The 19857-nt window shown below is 40.1% G+C and overlaps 1 protein-coding gene across 3 annotated transcripts in view; it reads right to left on the bottom strand.

The window, feature by feature from the left end:
- The window catches only part of DLGAP2 (DLG associated protein 2), a 484489-nt gene that overhangs the window by 8235 nt on the left and 456397 nt on the right, over window positions 1-19857 (bottom strand). For 2 of the 3 annotated variants that reach the window (XM_069805918.1, XM_069805916.1), the window contains 5 exons: window positions 16371-16456; window positions 14692-15107; window positions 6334-6425; window positions 1731-1883; window positions 877-894 (listed from right to left, as the gene is read on the bottom strand). In XM_069805918.1, the coding sequence (XP_069662019.1) occupies window positions 877-894; window positions 1731-1883; window positions 6334-6425; window positions 14692-15107; window positions 16371-16456 (765 nt within the window). The remainder of the gene's footprint in view (window positions 1-876; window positions 895-1730; window positions 1884-6333; window positions 6426-14691; window positions 15108-16370; window positions 16457-19857) is intronic. The other variant, XM_069805917.1, reaches the window with a different exon arrangement.

The raw sequence follows: 19857 nt of genomic DNA, 5'->3' as shown, positions 1-19857 counted from the left end.
ATTATATTGAAGAATTATCAGATTATAAAGTGAGAGTCAGTAGATTTTGGTATGAAAGTAGCTGTAAATTGCTCTGCAGGTTTTAAATCAAGAACTGTTTTGAAGTATGAAATTGGTATTTTACTCCATTTAGAGACTGTGAAATATCATATAAGGGCCTTAAAAAGATCGTGTAGAATCACAGAATCACACAATAGTTTAGGTTGGAAAGGACCTCTGGAGGTGATTTCATACAACCCCCGTTCAAAGCCCACTTGAAATTAGATGCAACTTTGAAGTTAAAGCAGGTTTTTCAACATCATATTTAATACTAGACTGAATAGCCCCAAAGACGGAGACTCCACAACTTCATATGTATAGTAGTGTTACTATGATCGATCTTTCTGCCATATCACTTCATATAGTAATAGTAATAGTCCAGAGTATGGGCTGTTCCTTATGGAGAACACAGTTAATATGATGCACAGCAGGATTCAAATAATACAAAAATCGAACTGATGCACCTATGGTTCACAGACTCTTCATCGCTTGGTCTTTTTTTTTAAAACTAATTCTGAGTCTACTACCAAAATGCATTAGCCAAGCCTAAATAACTACGGTTATTTAAGAACATAGTTCTACATTCTCAACTCAACAGGAACAGTGCAGCAGCCTAAGATGCTATTCCCCATGACAGCCAGCTCTTCCAGTCTTTATTTTCTCTATTTCCTGTTTTCAGCCAGGAACATAGGGGCTCCATTCCTGTTGTCCCATCTTTTTTTTTTTTTTTTTTTTTTCCACTTTTAGTTATTTCCCTCTTAGGAACATCACTGTTGCTGTCATGATAATAATTTCTTACTTCCAGTTGTCACTAGTAAGCAAGAGTTGCAAACTCACCATCCACCAACCAGTTGGCTGAAAATTAAAATCCAAGAGGAGCATGAAGAAATGAAAGAGTTGTCAAAATGCCTCCTAATTCCTCCCAAACCAAACAAGTATTCACCTGAGGCCAACAGTACTGACTCAAACCAAATGCTGTCTTCATCTGACTGATATAATAATCAGCAAGGACAGTGAGATAGTTAAGGTGAGGGATGGAGCTCTAGAAAGGGGAAAGGCAGTTTCAGAAATACATTGCTTTTGTGGGCAATTTGCCACCTTTGGTTTGTAAGTGTCGTGGCTGGGGTGTCTCCCAGGTGGTGGAGTTGCAGGGCAGAGGTGCAGGCAGTTTGCCAGGAATACTCTTTGTTCCCCCCAACTTTTGTGGGCCAAGCTTTAGTTTGATCTGAGCTATGTTTTGCCGCATGCTTTTATCTCACTCCTGTTCTAGTATCAGTTGTGTCGTGCAGGCAGGATTGAACGCTGTTGGTGCTCAAGTTTGAGCTGCCCAAAATGTGGCAAAGTGCTGAGTTTACCTTGATTGAATTCTCGGGCTATTGTCCTTAGTCTGAATGAATCAGAACATATTTCAGTTCTAGCCTTTAGAATGTGAATCCAAATAATTTGAACAAAAGTGTTATGGAGTGGACTAACTCAGAAAAAAACATTTTATTTGTTATACAATTCAGCTCAACTTTGTTAAAAAGAAAAAAACCCTCACATCTGATGAAGGTTTTCCTGTATAAATTGAGCCATGCCAACTATATACTTTCTAGGGTTAGAAACTTATCGTGTTTCACTATTGTATTTAACACAAGGAGACCGCAAGACTGCAAATGGGGAGTAAATGGTATTGTCCACGGTCTGCTTACCTTCCTTTCAGGTGATTCTATTATTTTCCATTCATTGAGTTTCAACTGGTGCAGTTCATCAAACTTCATGCTGACGTCTTCAATTGAGAGCTGCAATAAGTCCCAGAAACCTGCTAGGTCCTGGGAAGTTGGTCTCGGCATGGCACTCGGGTCCTGTCACGCACAAAGGAGAGAATATGAATAGACCAGGAGGCTTTCAACAATGTGCTTTGAGGCAGGAAAGGCATTGCGCCAGATTACATCACTACAGTGCTGCTCAGTGCTAAGGCTATGCGCGCTTTACAGCTGGGAGCTGTGACTGGAAAGTTGTGCCTCCTACGCAACCCAAACATGAATGAGTTGGATGTCATATGCGAGCCTTCCCGAATCCATGCGGCACGGGAAGTTCCTTAGCACCATATGCTGTGCTGACCTGCATTTCTAAAAAGGAACAAGCTGACAGCCTCTGCCTGCTGATTATTAAAGGGAAGGGGAACGTGGTTCATATTCTAGCCAGCCTGGAGTCTTTCTGGTTAAAAATTACATTCACGATAGCTGATTAGAAGGCAAAACAACACCACGAAGGAGTTGTCAGCTTATGCTGAAGTCAATGTTTACATTGTCTTGCATTTTCAAATGTATATGTAAGGTATAAAGTTTTGATGCAGTTGGTAGGAATTTGCTCTCCAGAGAGTTGAATCACGCTCAGCGGCTGGGAAGGCACTACCCCCAGGTACTGCAATTAAGTGGAGCTACGTGCACAAGACTTAATGGAGCAAACATTGGTAGTAACGATTAGCAAGATGACCCTCCATTTGACTATTAACCTGATGGCAATGCTGGATAAAAATTACATTAGAAGGTGGTATGCAGACTCTTAACCCTATGCTCTATGAGCATTGGTACTAGTTCAAGAAGACAGCTTTGTCACTTTAATGAAATGGGGCTTAATTGGTAAACACCTCTGCAAAGATGATGGAGAAATGTCTCTTCCCTTCCAGCCATTAAGATGGTCTACAGAATGGAGCTGGGAGAGATGGAGTCAAAACCAGGGCAAAGGGACTCTGGATGCCCCCCTTCCTGGACAAAAGCTGTAATGACTAGTTTACTATGTTAGAAACACTGGTGGTATTGCTGAAGCAAGGCTCCGTGCTCCATCTTTTACAAACCTAGTGGACAAAGGCATTTTAGATATTAAACACAACCCCACATAGTTGCCTAAATACTGGGAGATAAGTCAGCATTTCTATTGAATTCCTCCCTTGAATCGCACATTTCTAGGGGTCTTAAACTAGGAATTGCTACTCCAACTTGGGTTTGCAGATGTCACTGTGGGAGCTGAGTGCCTGGAGCTGGGCATGACATGTACTGTCACCCATACCTAAACTCGTTTGGGAATCTGGGCCAAGAACCAGCCTAAAAGCCTATCCACTTAGAAGTCTTCTTCAATAGAAGAAAGTCTCCTTTTCATAGGGAGCTTCAGGGACTTAACAGAACTGGCCGTATAAATTATAATGGACTTCTGGGAAACACGATACAACTCCAGATTAGTGTTCACTGAAAATTACTTAATTGGGTAGATCTCAGTTTACTCCAAAACCATTTAAAAATTATGCCAGTGGCATTAGTTACCCTACAGAGGTCAACATGTCAGTCTTCAGGAACCGACTCCCTGTGTGAAATTTGTCAGGACGGTCCCACAGCAATATATCTTAGATTGCAGTCTTTTCTCTCCAGCCTGGTCTCCTCAGTCCCTCTCCCCAGTTTCCTCTAAACAGCCATAAAATGATGCCACTCATTGAAATGCCTTCTGAATCAAGGCTAATTGCTCTTCTGTACCTTTGTTTGCCCCACTCTGCTCATCGTGTTTGGGACGATCGCAGCCTCCAGCGCGGCTGCTTGCAGAGGAGCGTGCGGTGCGTTGGCTGGACACAAGAGGGCTGCCTCCTGCTGCTATCACTTATGGATCCACTGCCAACGGATAAATGCTAGCGCAAATGATTACTATTACAGCTAACGAAGTTTTGAAAAGATTGGCTTAAACCTGTTTCTTCTCGGAAGCTGCTCATTTATTTGCATCTTATTTGGAATTCAGCTTTGCAGCCCTTCTTCTGAAGGAAGCCTAAAGCAAGCAAAAAGTACCTAGCCGGTGCTCGAGCCATTCTGCTTTTGCCTGCAACCATGACATGCTGAGCGATGATTTCACGAGCTGAGCAGGATCTGTGCTGACTAGAGAGTATAGAGGAGGACATTTCAAAGAAAAAACAGGGTGTTACAAGAGATAATGTGAATAATGCAGAAGGGAGTAGTTATTAATCAGTGATGGTTTTTTTCTAGCAGTTAGTGGGAACAGTACACTGTAGGAGATAGCCACCCAGATTCTTTAAAAAAACTTCATCGAAGCTTGCATTTTTATGAATTTACCCTAAGTGAGAGGCTTTGGTAAGCGATCTTAACCCCAAGCATAATCAAATGTGTCCCTTGAAGTTCCCATGACCCTTTAGAAGAGTCCATAGGTGATGGGTGAGTTTCCTGGGTTAAATTTCAGTTTGAGTAAGTATATTCCTCTTCCTAAACCCTTGCTGCATTTCAAATTGGCAGAAGTAAACACAGTTGCTCTTTGTCCTACATTTATGCTTATTGCCGTTGAACACTGTTAGAGGAACTGCTGTGTGGTCACCCTGAAAGTGCGAGATGTTTTCGAGTGGGGGAACGCACTAACTGGCTGCTATCTGGAAGCGTTCCCGTGGGGCACCAAGATGCTGCCTTAGGAGCATATGGAAAGCCTGCTGTGGATATGCGCTAAGTGACGATTTAACAACAAACTCTATCCTTAGGCATAGTAAGAAAAGCCTCAAAACATGAATGAGCTAAAAGTCCAGTTCTGCAGTTGCTGCTTTCTGCAGAGCCCATTGCTGATTTAATGAAGCTGAAGAATATTCAAAGCCTAAATCTTCAGAGTGGGATAAAGCTGCTGTTATGGAGTTCAAAGGTTTATTATCCAAATAAGAAGGAGAGAAATAAAATCTTGCCAGTTTTTTGGTCGTGTTTTCTGCAAAGCTGTAGATTTCTTCTTGTGCTCCTATTGCTTTTGCAGTAATGAATTGTTCGTGCTTCCAAACAGCTGACGGCTGTGCTGAGCAGGAGCTGCACTTGTTATCACAGCAATGCTCTCGAGCACAAGTGCTGGACCCACTTGAAGATAAATGAAGTGGAGTGGAGGTTAGGCTCTCCAAATCTTAGTTTGCATAGCTTAATCAATCAGGTAATGGAGGGCACTTTGAAATTTGCAGTGAGAAACTTTTAGACATTGATGAAGATTTCCTCCTTTTGCTATGAAAAAAATGACTAGATAGGGAGCACATATGATGTATTTGATATTACAAACGTGGTCATCTCCTGCTTGCCTGGCTTTGCATATTTCCTCTGTCATTCTGTAACAGCTATTAAAATTCTTGTTTTGACAGAGTCTTTGAAGTGGATAATTGGATTCTTTCCTAATGAGGACCATATATCTTATCATTTTCTATCAGAAGGTAGGACATTTTTGGCATGACTTTCTCAGTAATATTTGATTGCAGTTTCAGGAATTCTGGATGCTTAACTTTATGGACAGAAAGTAGCAAGTAGGTCTCTGCAGAATGGATGTTTTGCCTTAAAAAGTTATGTGGCAAATACTAACAAGTAAAGAAATGTATCTAACCAGACATAGAGGTCAAATCTGCTGTTATGTACGCAATACAATTCAGCACTTCTAATATATGAGGTGTAGGGGCAGTCAAAAGGTGAAAGATACACTTGATTTTCGAGTGAGTCAATGAAAGGTATTCTACCACTAGCTGTAGCTAGAAGAATTACGTTCTTCTATTGATTAGTGCCATCTTGCCACAATGTTTGTACCACTGATGGCTGCTGTCATATTAATGAAGATAACATTTAGAATTGAATTAGTCTCTAATGAACTTCCAGAACAATAGCAGTGACTTTCATAAGTCATATACTGCATCTGTTCCTTTAGCCCTAGGAAATCTTATATATAATTGGCAATGCAAATTATGAAACCCAATTTTATGAACATTATGTATATTCCCATTTCCAAGATCAGTCCTATTTTCAGGTACGTAGAAAGCTGGATCACGTATTTTCTGCTATTCTGCTATTTTACCATTCTCCATTTACTGTAATGTGAAAAATTTCTCCTTTCTTACGAGAAATGTAGTTACTATTTTAGGGTATTACAAAAATAAGCCATAATATTATGTCTCAGAAAACTTGCATTTGTTCCCTTCTCATTTTTTTTTCTTTAATAAAGACATCAAAAAAAGAAAAGACAAAACACAGCCAGACTGAAATTACTGAAATTACATGTTTGCTTTAACAAAAAAATGTACTAACACCATACTTAAGGATTAAGTTAAAAAAAGAAAAAAAATGAGCAGTAAGATAAAATGTGAGACATGAAAATGACATTTCAGAATGCTACTGTTTGGATATACTACACTTGTTTCTGTTGTTGCCTTTGAAGTAAAAATACTATATTCTAAAATTTAAAGTTACATTTTGTGGAATATCTATGGATGAACAGCCTTAAACTCTTCAAGAATGGCCAGACATTGTGACTTACCAGATTTTGCTGACAAAGCCAATAAAATTGCTGGAATTTCTGAGACATGAGGAGCTGAGCACTTCCAACAGCACTTCGGATCTTACCTAGGACTAAGCATACACACAGGTTATTACCAATAGATGTCTTTTGGCAGTACATGCAAAATCCAGCTCAAAAAATATGTAGCTAAAATTACTGTTTATTTTATAAGGGAAGTAAATATTTGTTTTTGTTGCTTGTGATTATATACCTAAAATATTTTTGAAAAAGACGGAGGTACAGGAAAGCTCTGTGACAACTTACCCTTTGGAAATAACAAATGATATATTAATAACTCAGAACAGCTAACACTGTGTTTGCTTAAGGAAGTAGAAAAAACCAAGGGAATATAGACAGCTTCCTGAAGTGGGCATACATACATATGCTTTTAAGAACAGTCTTTAATTTCAAAGTAAATGACAGCCCCTTCCCCCCACATTTACATTTGCTCATGTGAATTGAAAGCTGTTGAAATCATCTTGCCTCAAGGACCAGTTAGGTGCCTGTTGCCTCTGATGTCAAAGGCAGCTTTGCCTGTACCTTAGATAATATCTTCTGGTTCTGCAGTCGTGAATGACTTCACTGCGTTGTGTGGATGATCCCTGGGTGAGGTCTCTTTACCCTGTCTGTTCTGGGGGCAAGGTTAATACATTAAACTGTAACATAAGATACTCCTACCATAAGGATGAGATCCTTAGAGGAATCATGTCTGTGACACATGGCTTGGTACCCCCACTGGGAGTTACAGGTTGCCTACCCAGGGAAACACACAAAGTCCTAAGCACAGGAGCTTCAGTCCAAGTGGGACATAAGCGGGTGCTCCAGGACTTTGCTGAATCATGATCAGCCCCCATGGTTCGCTGAGCTTTCCCCACTGTCAGTGTACTTGCCATTTACAGTGTGCATAAGCACTTGGGAAAGGGACCAAATTCATTTTACTTGACTTTGGTTCCAAGAGTCATCCATCTAAATCAAAACTTCTGGATGCTCTATAATCAGTAATCTGAGCTCACCAGCTCAGCTGTGTTAGGCACTTATTTTTAGATGAACTGAATCTTTTCCTGGAGATGCCTATTTCTTTCTATTGACTGGAGTGCCTAGGAAACTAACTTCTCCTGGACTCCCACATTTGCTGGGATAAATACCATACTTTGGTAGGTAGCAATATACTTTCCTTCCTACACCTCCTTCCTACACTTCCTTTCCTCCACATCCATCTCTATGCTGAAAAAGCAACACTTTAAAAAGCATTATAAGCTGTGGTTTCAATGGAAGATTGATTTTACCTGGAGAATTTCCAGATCTTTAAATAATATTTAGGGTGAACATAGAGGTAGGGGTAGGGATGAGACAGGAATTACTCTGACATCTTTTAATTCAATTTGAGGAAAGCAAATTGATAATTCAAACAGGATGCAGGGGGTGGAATGAAGCTACAATAGCACAGAAGAACCGATCTGCAGCCTGTGACATAGAAAACATTAAACTCTGGCAGGGCTTAACATATTGTTGTTATTTAGAATAGGTATAGGAGGGGACTGAATGGCATGTGAAAACAGTATCTTGGTAGTAGGTATCACATTTTAATTCTGCTTTCTCTAGACCAGTGAAACATCTGCTTAATCACAAACAGCAGTGAGAGATAATTTGAAAGTTTTAGGCTCCAGTTGTGGAAACACACAAACTCTGTAACTTTAAAAGCATGTGTTAATATGTAGAGCTGGGGTTCTCAAATTCTGCTCCATTTTCTGTTAGGCGAACAGTACAGCTGCGCCACAACACTGAATTAAACAGCAGTATGCATAATTCATCAGTCCCGTGTGGCACCCATTTGTGAAAGGGTTAAGTGGTTCAAGGGCTGCATGAGTAATTCACTGGGGTTTTGTTTTTGTTTTGTTGGCCAAATGAAATAAAGCATTTTAATTGGTTTGGGGTTTTTGATCACCAAAACCCTCGCTTTCCTCTAAGGAGTTATTGGCACATGGAAAGCAATGTTTTGGGTGTTAAAACCTGAAAAAACATACAAAAAAAACTAAAAAAAGAGAAATGTTTCACTTGATCTGAAACAAATTGCTTTAATTTGGTTTTCAGCATTTTTAATAAAGGCAAAGACTTAAGCGGCAAACAGCCTTGTATCCTTCTTTTCCCTTGGTGCTCGGTAGCTCAGGACATAAGACAAACTCGCAGTGTCATCAGGTCAGAGTCCCTTCTTTGCCAGGATGGGGAACTGTGCTGTAGCAGGTCCCTGACATCGCCTATTCCATTCTATGTTCAGCTGTTCACTGGGCAGAAAGAGAGTGAGGATGATTCTGTAGGCTGTAGTGCTTGTCTCCTAGTGAGTAAAGTTCAGTTTCAGTTTCCTCTGCTGAATTTTATAGTTCATGGCTCAAATATACAGCTTGAGTAAGGGCATTGGTTTTAGTCCTACTGCAGAAATGCAGACTGATATTTTCTAGTGAATCTCACAGTTACCCCAACCCCGTATTAAACAAACATTTATCTTCATTATCCAGAAGGATCACGTCAACAAGCATTGGTGGTTTAAAGCCCAGTCAGACCAGACAAGACTTAGGCACTGGCAGTGCAGCCTTTTGGTGTGATACACATCTGTTGGGGATGTAAGACAGTGGCTCTGGGCTACTCGCGTGTGTCACTGAGTCACAGTGGTGAATACACATGTATAATTACAGCCCTACTGTTTACTAAAGATCTAACTCTATTTCCATTTCAATAAGTAAATCAGACGTAATAAAACATAGAAGTTTGATCTCTCATATTCATGCTACTCTGCTTTGCTGTAATTAAATTAAAGTATTAAAACACTTCAACTCATAATCTTTAGCACAATATTAATAGACAGCCAAAGCCTTGTTATTAATTTCATGCATTGGGGAATTATTCTGATGAGTGCAGATTGATTATCTCCATGAAAGAATGATGAATGTTAGAGACTGGAGAGATTGAGATGTTTGGTGATGCTTAGAAGATTTTGCCTGAAAATAAATGATGATAAAATCTACCAACACACATAAATATATATAATTTTCATATAATCCATATACCTCCCTCCATTAAGATAATGTTGTATTTACTTGAATGTCAGGAAAGAGTCACGCAACCTTAATTCTGCTCCCTGAAGCGTATGACGCACTCTATTTTTGTTGGGTGGTCCTGTATGGCTTCTACTCTGAAGACATACAAAACCCTGACCATGACTTCAGTAGAAGCAGACTCAAGATTTATACCCTGGATAGAGATTGTGTAAATTGCCTGTATACAACATGCACAATTAACACAATGGAGTCTTTTCCCCACAATAAGCATATTACAAAATTGCAAGTAATATATATGTGTTGTATTGCTTGAGCAATGCTACAAAATCTTGCAATTGAAGATGGTTTCATATCACAAAGGTCGAGGGGGAAAAGTCGGATCTATATTGATGAAACTGAGATTATAGTCTGATGCTGTAACTCCATTCTTGACAGGTTAAAAGCTTTGCTCAATTGTGCCACTGCCGCACCAGCAATGAGAAACTACTAACAATCAATCTGCTTCTGGCATTCATTACTGTTTATTTAAATGATGTGTTTTAATTTAAATTTTCATTCCATCTGATAGTTCCATTTTTTTTCTATACTCATAAATAAATTGCTCCACAAACAATCTGAGAAGATATGCCTGGGAAAAATATTGAAACTGGCATTCAGTTCATCCTCGTAACTCAAAGCAGGGCATGGTATTTGTCTGATCTCTAAACCTAAATTAGTAATCTTCAGAAATATGTCTTTTTCACTATCAACACAGCAGGTAGGCGTAATAATAAATGTATTCTGTTCAGAGTGAGGTGACATTTTAGGACAGCACAGCTCCCAGTTGGCAGTGCTCTGGAGGGTAGGTATGGGATTCTTGTGCACCAAGTGGGACTCGGTCCAAATTTGTTTTTTACCTCAGTGGAGCTGAGTTCGAAGAGGAGAAAATTTGAGCAGAACAATACAAATGCTAGGAGGAATTCTTGGGTTCCACACTATGGGACTGTCTTTTATTGACTTTAAAGACTGGTTTCAGGGCAATTAAGACATTCTGTAGTCATTCATAACATCCCAAATGTAAATTTCAGCAGTTCCTGAAGGATAGGTTTGTGAAAAGCATTAGGAAATTATGTCAGTAATTTCTCTTTGGTTAAAGGATAACCCATATTTGGTCAAACACCTAAGAAAGCTTTTATGGATGATTAATTGATGAATATACTAAAATAAATTGGTTGTGAGGGTTTCTGGGTTTTTTTTCTTTTTTTTTTTTTTTTCCAAAGTATGGGAGATTTAACTCTATGTTTTCTGTTACTCTTCGGCCATGTTAGTAAAGCCCACGCAGTACTGTGGAAATACCAGCCAGAAGATTAGTAAGGATCCATGGAATGAAGGGCTAAGGGGAGAATAGGGTGATATTTTGAGCTCTCGCTCTCTCTAATGCCTTTTTTCCCCCACTAGAGATCACTTCACTATGTAGCCCTGCCAGCAGAGCTCCTAACCACGATGCAAAAGATACCAGCGACACCACCTTTTTGCTGGCATAGTTTATCCTACAGTGAATTTTTTTGCACCTATCTTAGGATTTTTATATGAGAGTAAACCCCGTGTGGCTGCTCTCCATTTGACTTGCGTAGTGGAATATTCCAGTGGCCAAGCATGTGGGATTCAGAAGCCCCAAATGTCTTCTGCCTCCCTCTGCCAGACCTTGCCTGCAAGCCGTGGGCAGCGGCTGCGGCTCCCCGCCGGGCTCGCCTGCTCTCCCCCTCCCCGCGCTGGTCTCCTTGCTCCCATCACAGAGCTCGCGGGCGGCAGAGTCCTGGCCCTCTTGGTCTTCAATAGCTTTGTGACAATTGAAAGTGTTTTTCTTGTCATCACCTACGCACCGGTAATAGCCAAACACAATTTTCAGGGTGTAAAACTGAAACTCCAGTCAGCACCCTTGAGAAACACATATCTTTGCTTGAAGGCACCCTGCTAGTGCAAATGATCGGATGACTTACCCTGGGAACAGTTACAGCCACATATATATTTTATATACCTATCTATATATGTTATAATAAACACTGAGAACGCAAATAACTGCCCCCGCGAACAATATATGAACTTTGCAGAGACTCCAAAATACAATTTGTGGCAACTGACCAAATAAATAAATTCTGTGAAGAGAGGTTATTTTTGCTGCAGTGATTATCTTCTCCCTTTCTAAGACCTGATGAGGGAAGTTCTTAAAACAACATTATGGGAGAAAAGCTACAGTGAAAGAAAAAATCAATACAGCAATCAGACAGCTTTCTGTGATCTCAGGGCTATTGTGTTAACGCAGAAAATGAAATTGTTTTCTAAAATGCCGTTCTATTTTAACTCTTCCTGTGATTAAAACAAAATAGAAATGGTATCATAAACACAGCCTTCTCCTATGAGATGCAAAGCTGTATTTGGTCTTCAGGTACAATTAATATACCCAGGCCAAAAATAAATGATTCAGCACTAACAATGACAGTTTGAATGCGCAAACTTTGCTGTGAAGTGTTTTGGGAATAATAGCTCCTGCTGGAAGATGGAAAAACATATTCACGTTTTTCTTCTGGCTCCTCCATTTGCCTATATTTTCTTCAGGGAACTGCCAAATGCTTAAATATGTCAAGATACCTTTCATGCTGGGATATCATTAAACTCTAGTTCTTGTGGATACATACCTTTCAACCTCCATAGCTCAAACTGGGATACAAAATGTGTCAAAGACTCAACAGGAAAAAAATTATTCACACTGAAATTTTAAAATGCTATGAAGCTCATTCCCTCAGAGAAAAGAATTCTTTGATATCTTCCTTTTACTTGATGTAAGCTATAGTAGCTGAAGGGATACCGTTTCAAAAATAATGTAATTTAGACATATTTGAGGAAGATCTCTTGAAATGAGTCACATAAAATGGAAAATTGGAAGTCTGGGTGTCACTTTTGTCAATCAGCTGAAGACAAACATCTGATTTTGCATACGCTATATAGATCTATTCCATAATAATTTCTCTAACCTATTAGGGAGGTCAAAATGTTCCCTCAAACACAAGCAATTAACCCATTTTGGTTAGTTTAAAAAGGGGATTTCAAGGGTCAGTTTCAGTTGTGTTTTAGCAACTTTGTATCAGGGAATTGCTCTTTCTTTTTCTCTTACAGAGTAAAGTCACTCTGCAAATGGGGAAACATAAAATCCTGATATTCTGTTTTGTTTTCTGAGTGAAATGTTCCAGGTTAAAATGGTGTCACAAACTCCAAATATTATTAAAAACCACTGAAGTCCAATTTGTCTTCATGTCCTCTGTACAATTTAATGAAAACTATCTTCCTAATTGCCGTTTCCCTGTGCGGCAAGGTGTTTCACAGTATTTCGGGACTGCAAGAGCACAGCTTCACATGGTGGGAGGGAATGGGTAGTCAGCTAAAATCAGCTCCTCCAAGTTTTCCTAACACAGTACACAGCTTTATATTCCAGAGAATAACACCGCTGACTCCCTATCCGTGTCTCCGAGTGAGAAAGGAGTACTGACGCGAGAATGTTTCCACTGCTCATTTCATGTGGTTGCAGATTTGATTAGGGCTGTGCACAAGGAAGAGCTTGCAGAGAGAGGAGGTAGGAAAAGTCCAGCCCTCACCTGCAGACTCCTCGCTGGCCTGCTAGGGAAAGTAGAGGGGTAACTCCTCATGGGTTTCTCCCCTTTGCTCCCCAATAATTTTTCTCTTTCCAAGGAGATTGAAGTCTTGCTCTTTGAACTTCTGCTTCAGATCGTAAGCACTGGCATACCCACACCACTAACAGGCAACCTTGGAAGCAGGTGCTTTGGGATGCTTAATGATGGCAGAGAAATGTCAGTATTCAGTAGTGCAAAGATTTGGGGAATTGAAAAATAAGACATATACGGTAAAAAGTATTAAAAAAAATAACCATTATGAAAGAAAACTTGGAAATCCTCACACAGGCTAAGCCAAGAAAAATATTTTATTATTCAAACTTTAACAGCCCCTAGGAGGGTATTAAAGTCTTCACAGTATCAGTGCAAAGGGAAAATTCTCAGCTCAGCTCTGCCATGATGAAAATAAGGACAAAACCCTACACTCCAGAAAGCTCTGAAGGAAGAAAAACAGCCTTATGCTCTTCCCCACCCCAAATCCTATGTTGTTACTTGGCAGACTTGTGCACAATATAGTGGAGAGATATGACAGTAACATAAAAAAAGATGAGGTAAAAACATAGACATTCTTTCTTTTGAAAAGGTCAGTGCAAGAAATAAATAGAAATTGGCCTTTTAGTCACCAGGCAGGCCTGGCCCAAGACCTGAGGGTAGATCATAGCAGAGCTCATTGAGGGGGAAAGAAGAGGATGAGGAAAGAGTATTCAGAGGCGATGGTGAGATTTGTGAGAGTGCTGGAAAAGATGCTCCTAAGAAAACTTAATATGAACTAATTTGTGATCTGAGAAAATCTCGGCTGAGACAATAATTCAGATTGGCAGGGATTGAAATATTTATAAAACTGAGCCTGAAGAACAAGGATAATTGACCTCAGAGGGAATCACGGGGAGCTGGCTACTGAGTGCTAGGACCACTTTGATATATTACTATCATTAGTGCTGGCTTGGATCTTGTTCCAAAATAGTCTACATTATTTTTCACTTTATCCCATCACTCCTTTCAAGTTGTCCACAGGACGTGAGAGAATAATAATGATTCTTGACAAAATTGTAACAAGAACATGCAGCTGAACTATCTAATAGTGCATATGCTGGTGTAACTGCAGAAGTGCTTTAACTATTGTTCTTGCCTACTCCTTTCTGTTCTTCCAACAGACACTTTGTGCCTGTAAAGGAATGAAAACATTTAAAAAATGACTGTTCATTAATAAGATGCAAATTCTCAGGTTTCAGGAAAATGGCAAAAAGATGTTCACATAGGACCACCTTGCATGCTCTGGCAAAGCGTCAAGCATTGGAGCCATAGAAGTGAGGGGGAAGAATGTGTCAGAGTTGGAGCTGTGGATGGAGCTATTGCACCATTTGAGCCACATCTAATACCAGGCTGTCATCCTGCGCTTGACTCTAGAGTTGGGTCCTCAACTACTTCTACAAAACCTTACTCTGGGAAATGCCAACTCGCACAGTCAGTTGCAGGACAGAGGTCTTGTATCTAATGGTTCTGCAGAGTGTCTTTGGTACTACAAAATGAGTAAGGAGAAACTACAGACCACAACTCTATCCTAACAGATTCCTTATTTTAGCAGACATCTATAAGAAAAGATACTTAAATGTTCTTACTTTCTTCAGAAAGATCATTTTCTTCTGCTTCTCTTTCCATTTCTTTACACCATCCTTCCATTCTCTTAGTTTCAGTATGTAGCAACTTCATAAACCAAGATCCGTCCCGTCGACAAGGAGACATTCGACCAGTCTCTACTGTCTCAATGGCTGGCTCTAGCCAGGGTTCTGGTGGTGGAAGGTTTGAGGTGTCAACTGGGGTCCTATAATCTTCTCTGTAACTGAACAGTCCCTGTGTCCGTACAGTTCTCACTGCGCTGTATTGGGTGGGCGTGCTGGGCTCCGAGTGCTGCTGGAACGACGAGCCAAACTGAAGTCCCTTGTCCTCCATGGTGATGTGTCCTGGAAAGCCCTCCAGCTCCAGGTCAGCCTGGACAGCTGCTGTTACACTGTTTGAGCGCTTGAATCGTCCGTGTCTTGGTGAAGAGGGAAGAAAGAAAAGAGATTAAGCCATATAAATACATATGTGATTGTACAGAGGCACAGAATAATGTCTCAGTGAATGGATTCTGGTTTTCTCCCTGGACTTCATGTTACTTTTTTTTCTTTGTGCATATCTGACTAAAATAAGACAGTGGGTAACAACAGAGAGGGAAACCAGTGGGTAACAACAGAGAGGGAAACCAAAATGCATAGTGGCGTCATTGATCTGAGCAAAGATACAAAAGAAAATAATTTAAATTATCGCTGGAAGCAAATATTGATTTATTCTCATACTAAAAAATACCATGTTTCATTACTAAATGAACTGGAAATAGCTAGCAGAACTGCAGGGTTACATCTCCTCATAGAAGTCTGTAAAGTACATGCATAAAAAAAATTCAAATATTAAGAATTGTAATTAGATAAAATCTGAAAATCTGCTAAGTTAGGACTGTTGAGAATCCTTTAATAAAAGAAAAATAGTAGCAGCAGGTTTAAGACCATGGTATTTTTTACATGCCTTATGGGATGGCCATTAAATGTTGATTTTCTATTGTGATATGCCACCAAATAATGATATTTTAGAAAAGCTTTATGTTAAAAAGTTAGGTAGAGAAGCAAAGATTATTTGTGAAATCTTTTCACATCTGAGCCTATCGTTTCAGATTACTTCTAGTCAATGATGGTAAAAGGCAATTAGTGGCCAGATATTGTCTGACAGCTGCCGTGAAATGAGATAATGGTCCCAGTCCAGTACCTAACAGACAGTGCCTGCCAGCAATAACCTGTGGGTTAGTACATTGACCTGCAGTTTTACAAAGCTAGAGGAGGACTGAACAAGTGTAAAAGCTGATTCTAGTTCAGGATAAAGGTACCATGGGTTGCATCTTAACCATTATATCCCCCTGTGTGGACTGGGAAAACCTGGATCAGCATAAAGGGTCCTATCGAAGGAACAGTATTCCAATATACAATGCTCTGTATTTGTTCTGCCAATAATGAAACTATATTAATCCACTACTTCAATTTAAAATTTTCACTTTCTTCCCTCCAATTAGAAACTGGAAAGGTAACTACATATTAAGCAACTGCTAAGTAATCTCTACAAATTTTACCAAATGACCAGCATGCATATAAGAAATTCAGCTTTGTGAATTACTTAGGGGCAGCACTTGCCAGATGTTTGTTATTAACTCTGTTTACAAATGTGCATTGTGTTATGAAAGACTACAGATTTTTGTACATGCTTGAATTACCGTTTTTCATCTTCCACTTGTACTCCAACAGAGTGGTATTCCCGTAGGCCTCTGCTTTCAGTATCAGAATCAGTTGCTGTTTCCACCTAATTCAACACAAAAGATACATCTGCAGAGCAAGCACCGACAACTCAGCACTATTTCTACTTGCACTCATTCAAAATTAATTATATATTTCCGTTCTTACTGCTAAGAAACACCTAGCACAGTAAAATAAATGAAATAGGTGTTCAGCCTGGTATCGTTGCTTTGGTACTATGTTTTATAAAGCTTTGCACAAGTACTTCTGTTCTGCTATGTAATTCCCTATTTCAAACCTAAGCAGATGCAATTACTCAGTTCAGTGGAAGCAGTGAGTAAGCTTGGTCTGGAAGAGCTGTTCTTAGAATGAGGAATCCACAGGATAGCCCCTTTTTATATTATTATAAAACAGTCTCATTATAGTCCTTGATTTACAAAATAAAATAAAATCTCAAGTAGCCCGATAAACTTGCAAGTGATAAAAAGAAATGCTGCAATGAAATTTTATCGACAACTACATTGACAAATACAGAACCATTTAAATGATGTGAAGGATACAGCAGAATGCCATATGTCACTTTTTTTAATAACATGGTTCTGAAAATGCTATATCAAGCAAGTAATTTATGCACTTTTTATAGTATTCCCATCTGAAATACACTTACCGAAATATATTCACAGTAGTTTTCTTCATAACTGAGACCACATTGCTTTTGCAAGTTTCTGTGGGATTTTATGTAACACTCCCCACCACCACACCACCCCCAAGTCTTTGACACAGACATAGCGAGTGCTGCAGTATGCAAATTATACTGAATCAAGGGGGAGTTAGGAAAAAAGAAAAAGAGTAGAACTGGCTTTTCCTTTTGAATGATATTTTCACTGCTAAACCAAAAAAATAATATCAGCAACCAGTTTTTCAATACGTATACTCCATGTGTGAATTGAAAGAGTATATCCTATGATGAAGACAAGATAACTTGTCCCCTTGCAGCAGTCACAGGCACCTCTGGAAGGAGCCCAATAGCCTTTACAGTTGTCTCTTAGCTGTACAGACCTGATCCCACCAGGTTTCTGGAAGGATCCAGAGAGAAGGGGGAAGGAGGGTGGGAAGTGAATGTACATGTGGACTATACTTCTTGAAGAAGCCAGTTGCTGGCAACTTGTTTTTCCATCTTCAAGCCATAGCTCCATGTACATTTGTACGGAAGGGAATTCCAGCCAGTAATCAGTACACATTCATATTTACCTGGGTGTGGGTCTTGGAGAAGCTCATGAAAACAGCTAGTGCAGGAACCCTTTAGTAAACGTTAATGGCGTGCTTGAACTGTACAGCATAGCATCAGGCACAGGTTTGCCAAAAGCTCCAGGTATCAGTGTGGCAACTGTCAGGAAAGACACATTTCCCAGTAATTGCACTTATTCTGCATGAAGTCTAGGGAAAGCGTGCGCTGCTGTCTGTTTCCACCTTGGCAGTTGCATGGAAGCTGGCTATATTCACTTGGACGGGCAGCGCATTGAGAGAACTAAGATAGCAGACTTGGTAACAGTCTCCAGGATTTGGTGTTGTCAGAATAAAAAGAAAGATCCCTCTTGACATTGGCAGTGAAAAAAAGCCTCAACCACAGAGGTAGGCAGATTGGGGAAAAAAATCCCCACAACAACCAACCAAAAAACAGGCAAGCTGGTTTCTTAGTTAAGGTGGGTCTTGGCTGCAAGATGGGTGAGAAGCTTAAGCTGTAATTGGAGGTCACCCTCTCCTGAAAGAACATTGCTATAAGTAGAACAGCCATAAGGTCCAGTTTCTTAGCGCAAGAGAGATCTATCAGGAAAGACACCCTTATTTATAGCACAGAAGGGTCAAAAAGAGTCTTGAATAATAATTTCAAGTCTAAGTAAGGGACCAGGCACTCACCTAGCCCTTTCGGGGATGTGAGAAAAGCTGCATATAAAACATCTTCATTAGAGACGGGTGAGCAGAAATCAATTAACTGGGCCAAGAATGAGATACTCATCTAGCCTGTTGGGGAGGAGCAGAGAGGCAAGTTACACTTGACTACAGTGATGAGAGCTCAGGCAAATATGCATAGACATGTTTGGAAAAGCAAAGTCAACTTATTCTCAAAGGGAGAACAGATGGTAGGTAGTGAATAAGAGCAAATAACACAAAATGCTTAGACTGCGGCTCTTGGGTGTGCCTGTATGAATGCTAGCAGAAAGATGATGTCCAAGGCGGGGAAACATTTTCTGGAGGAAGTCTTTTGATGTTGAAATCCATAGCAACATCTGGAGTGGTCAGGAAGTCTAAACTGTTGCTAAGAGCTACAGTACTAGGCTTCATCCCCAAAGCAACCAGAGTCAGAATTAAAACACATAATTTAGGAACTTACTGAGTTCAAACTACAATAAATAGTGCCATCAAAGGGAATGTCTTCAACTAGGGATTTCGTCTCCTACTGGAGGTAAGAAAATTGGAAGATCTTGTTAAAGCTGCAGACCATGGCCTTCCAAGCCATATCTGATATATCATGTAACACCTGTGAAAAAGCCAGAGAAGTTATCTTGATCTGAGATAGAGTCACTATAAAGCACTTGTTGGAGGAAGCGAGTTACAAAGGAGACTCTCATTTCTGTTATTAAAGAACAGAAAGCTCTTGGTAGTTTGGAAAGTGACACTGGAGGGATGCTTAAGACCATGTTCTCAAAATCAAGATTTCTTCCTATGTTCAGAAGATGCAGGTAGTAGGTGATAGTGATATAGGAAATCTGATCTCCTGAGCATTTCCAGTCTATTGTCTTGGTAGTGAACAGGCAGGAGACAGGTAATTACCAGGGAATATTAGTGGATTTCATCCTGGCCTTACAGACTTAGCAAAGATAGTCAGATATCTGGTAGTGCTGATGTCAGGTTATGGGAACACAGTTTCATGCATTTTCCAAGAGTGCCTACAGAAAAGATGGGGAGGGACTCTTTATTAGGGAATATAGTGGTAGGACAAGGGCTAATGGTTTTAAACTGAGAGAGGGTATATTTAGGTCAGATGTTAGGAAGAAATTCTTTACCGTGAAGGTGGTGAGACACAGGAACAGGTTGCCCAGAGAAGTTGTGGATGTCCCCTCCCTGGAAGTGTTCAGGCCAGGTTGGATGGGGCTTTGAGCAACCTGGTCTAGTGGAAGGTGTCCCTGCCCATGGCAGGGGGGTTGGAACAAGATGATCTTTAAGGTTCCTTCCAACCCAAACCATTCTGTGATTCTATTGTGTTCTACGATTCTATTGGACTGGGTCCAAGGAAAGGAGCAACATCATTACTATCACCTGTGGGATTGTTGATCAAGATCCTTGAACTTGTTCAGATGAACTGCAGCTGCAGATGATGGTGTCAGTGATGCAGGCATAGGCTCCACAGCATTACAAGCCTGAAGGTTTGACAAGGGCAAAGAGGTTTGTGCGTGGCCAGGCTGATGA

This window comes from Haliaeetus albicilla, chromosome 18, assembly GCF_947461875.1.
Source record: "Haliaeetus albicilla chromosome 18, bHalAlb1.1, whole genome shotgun sequence".
NCBI classification, from domain to species: Eukaryota; Metazoa; Chordata; class Aves; order Accipitriformes; family Accipitridae; genus Haliaeetus; species Haliaeetus albicilla.
The sequence above is the reverse complement of the archived record's forward strand: the minus strand, read 5'-3'. Positions and strand labels throughout refer to the sequence as shown.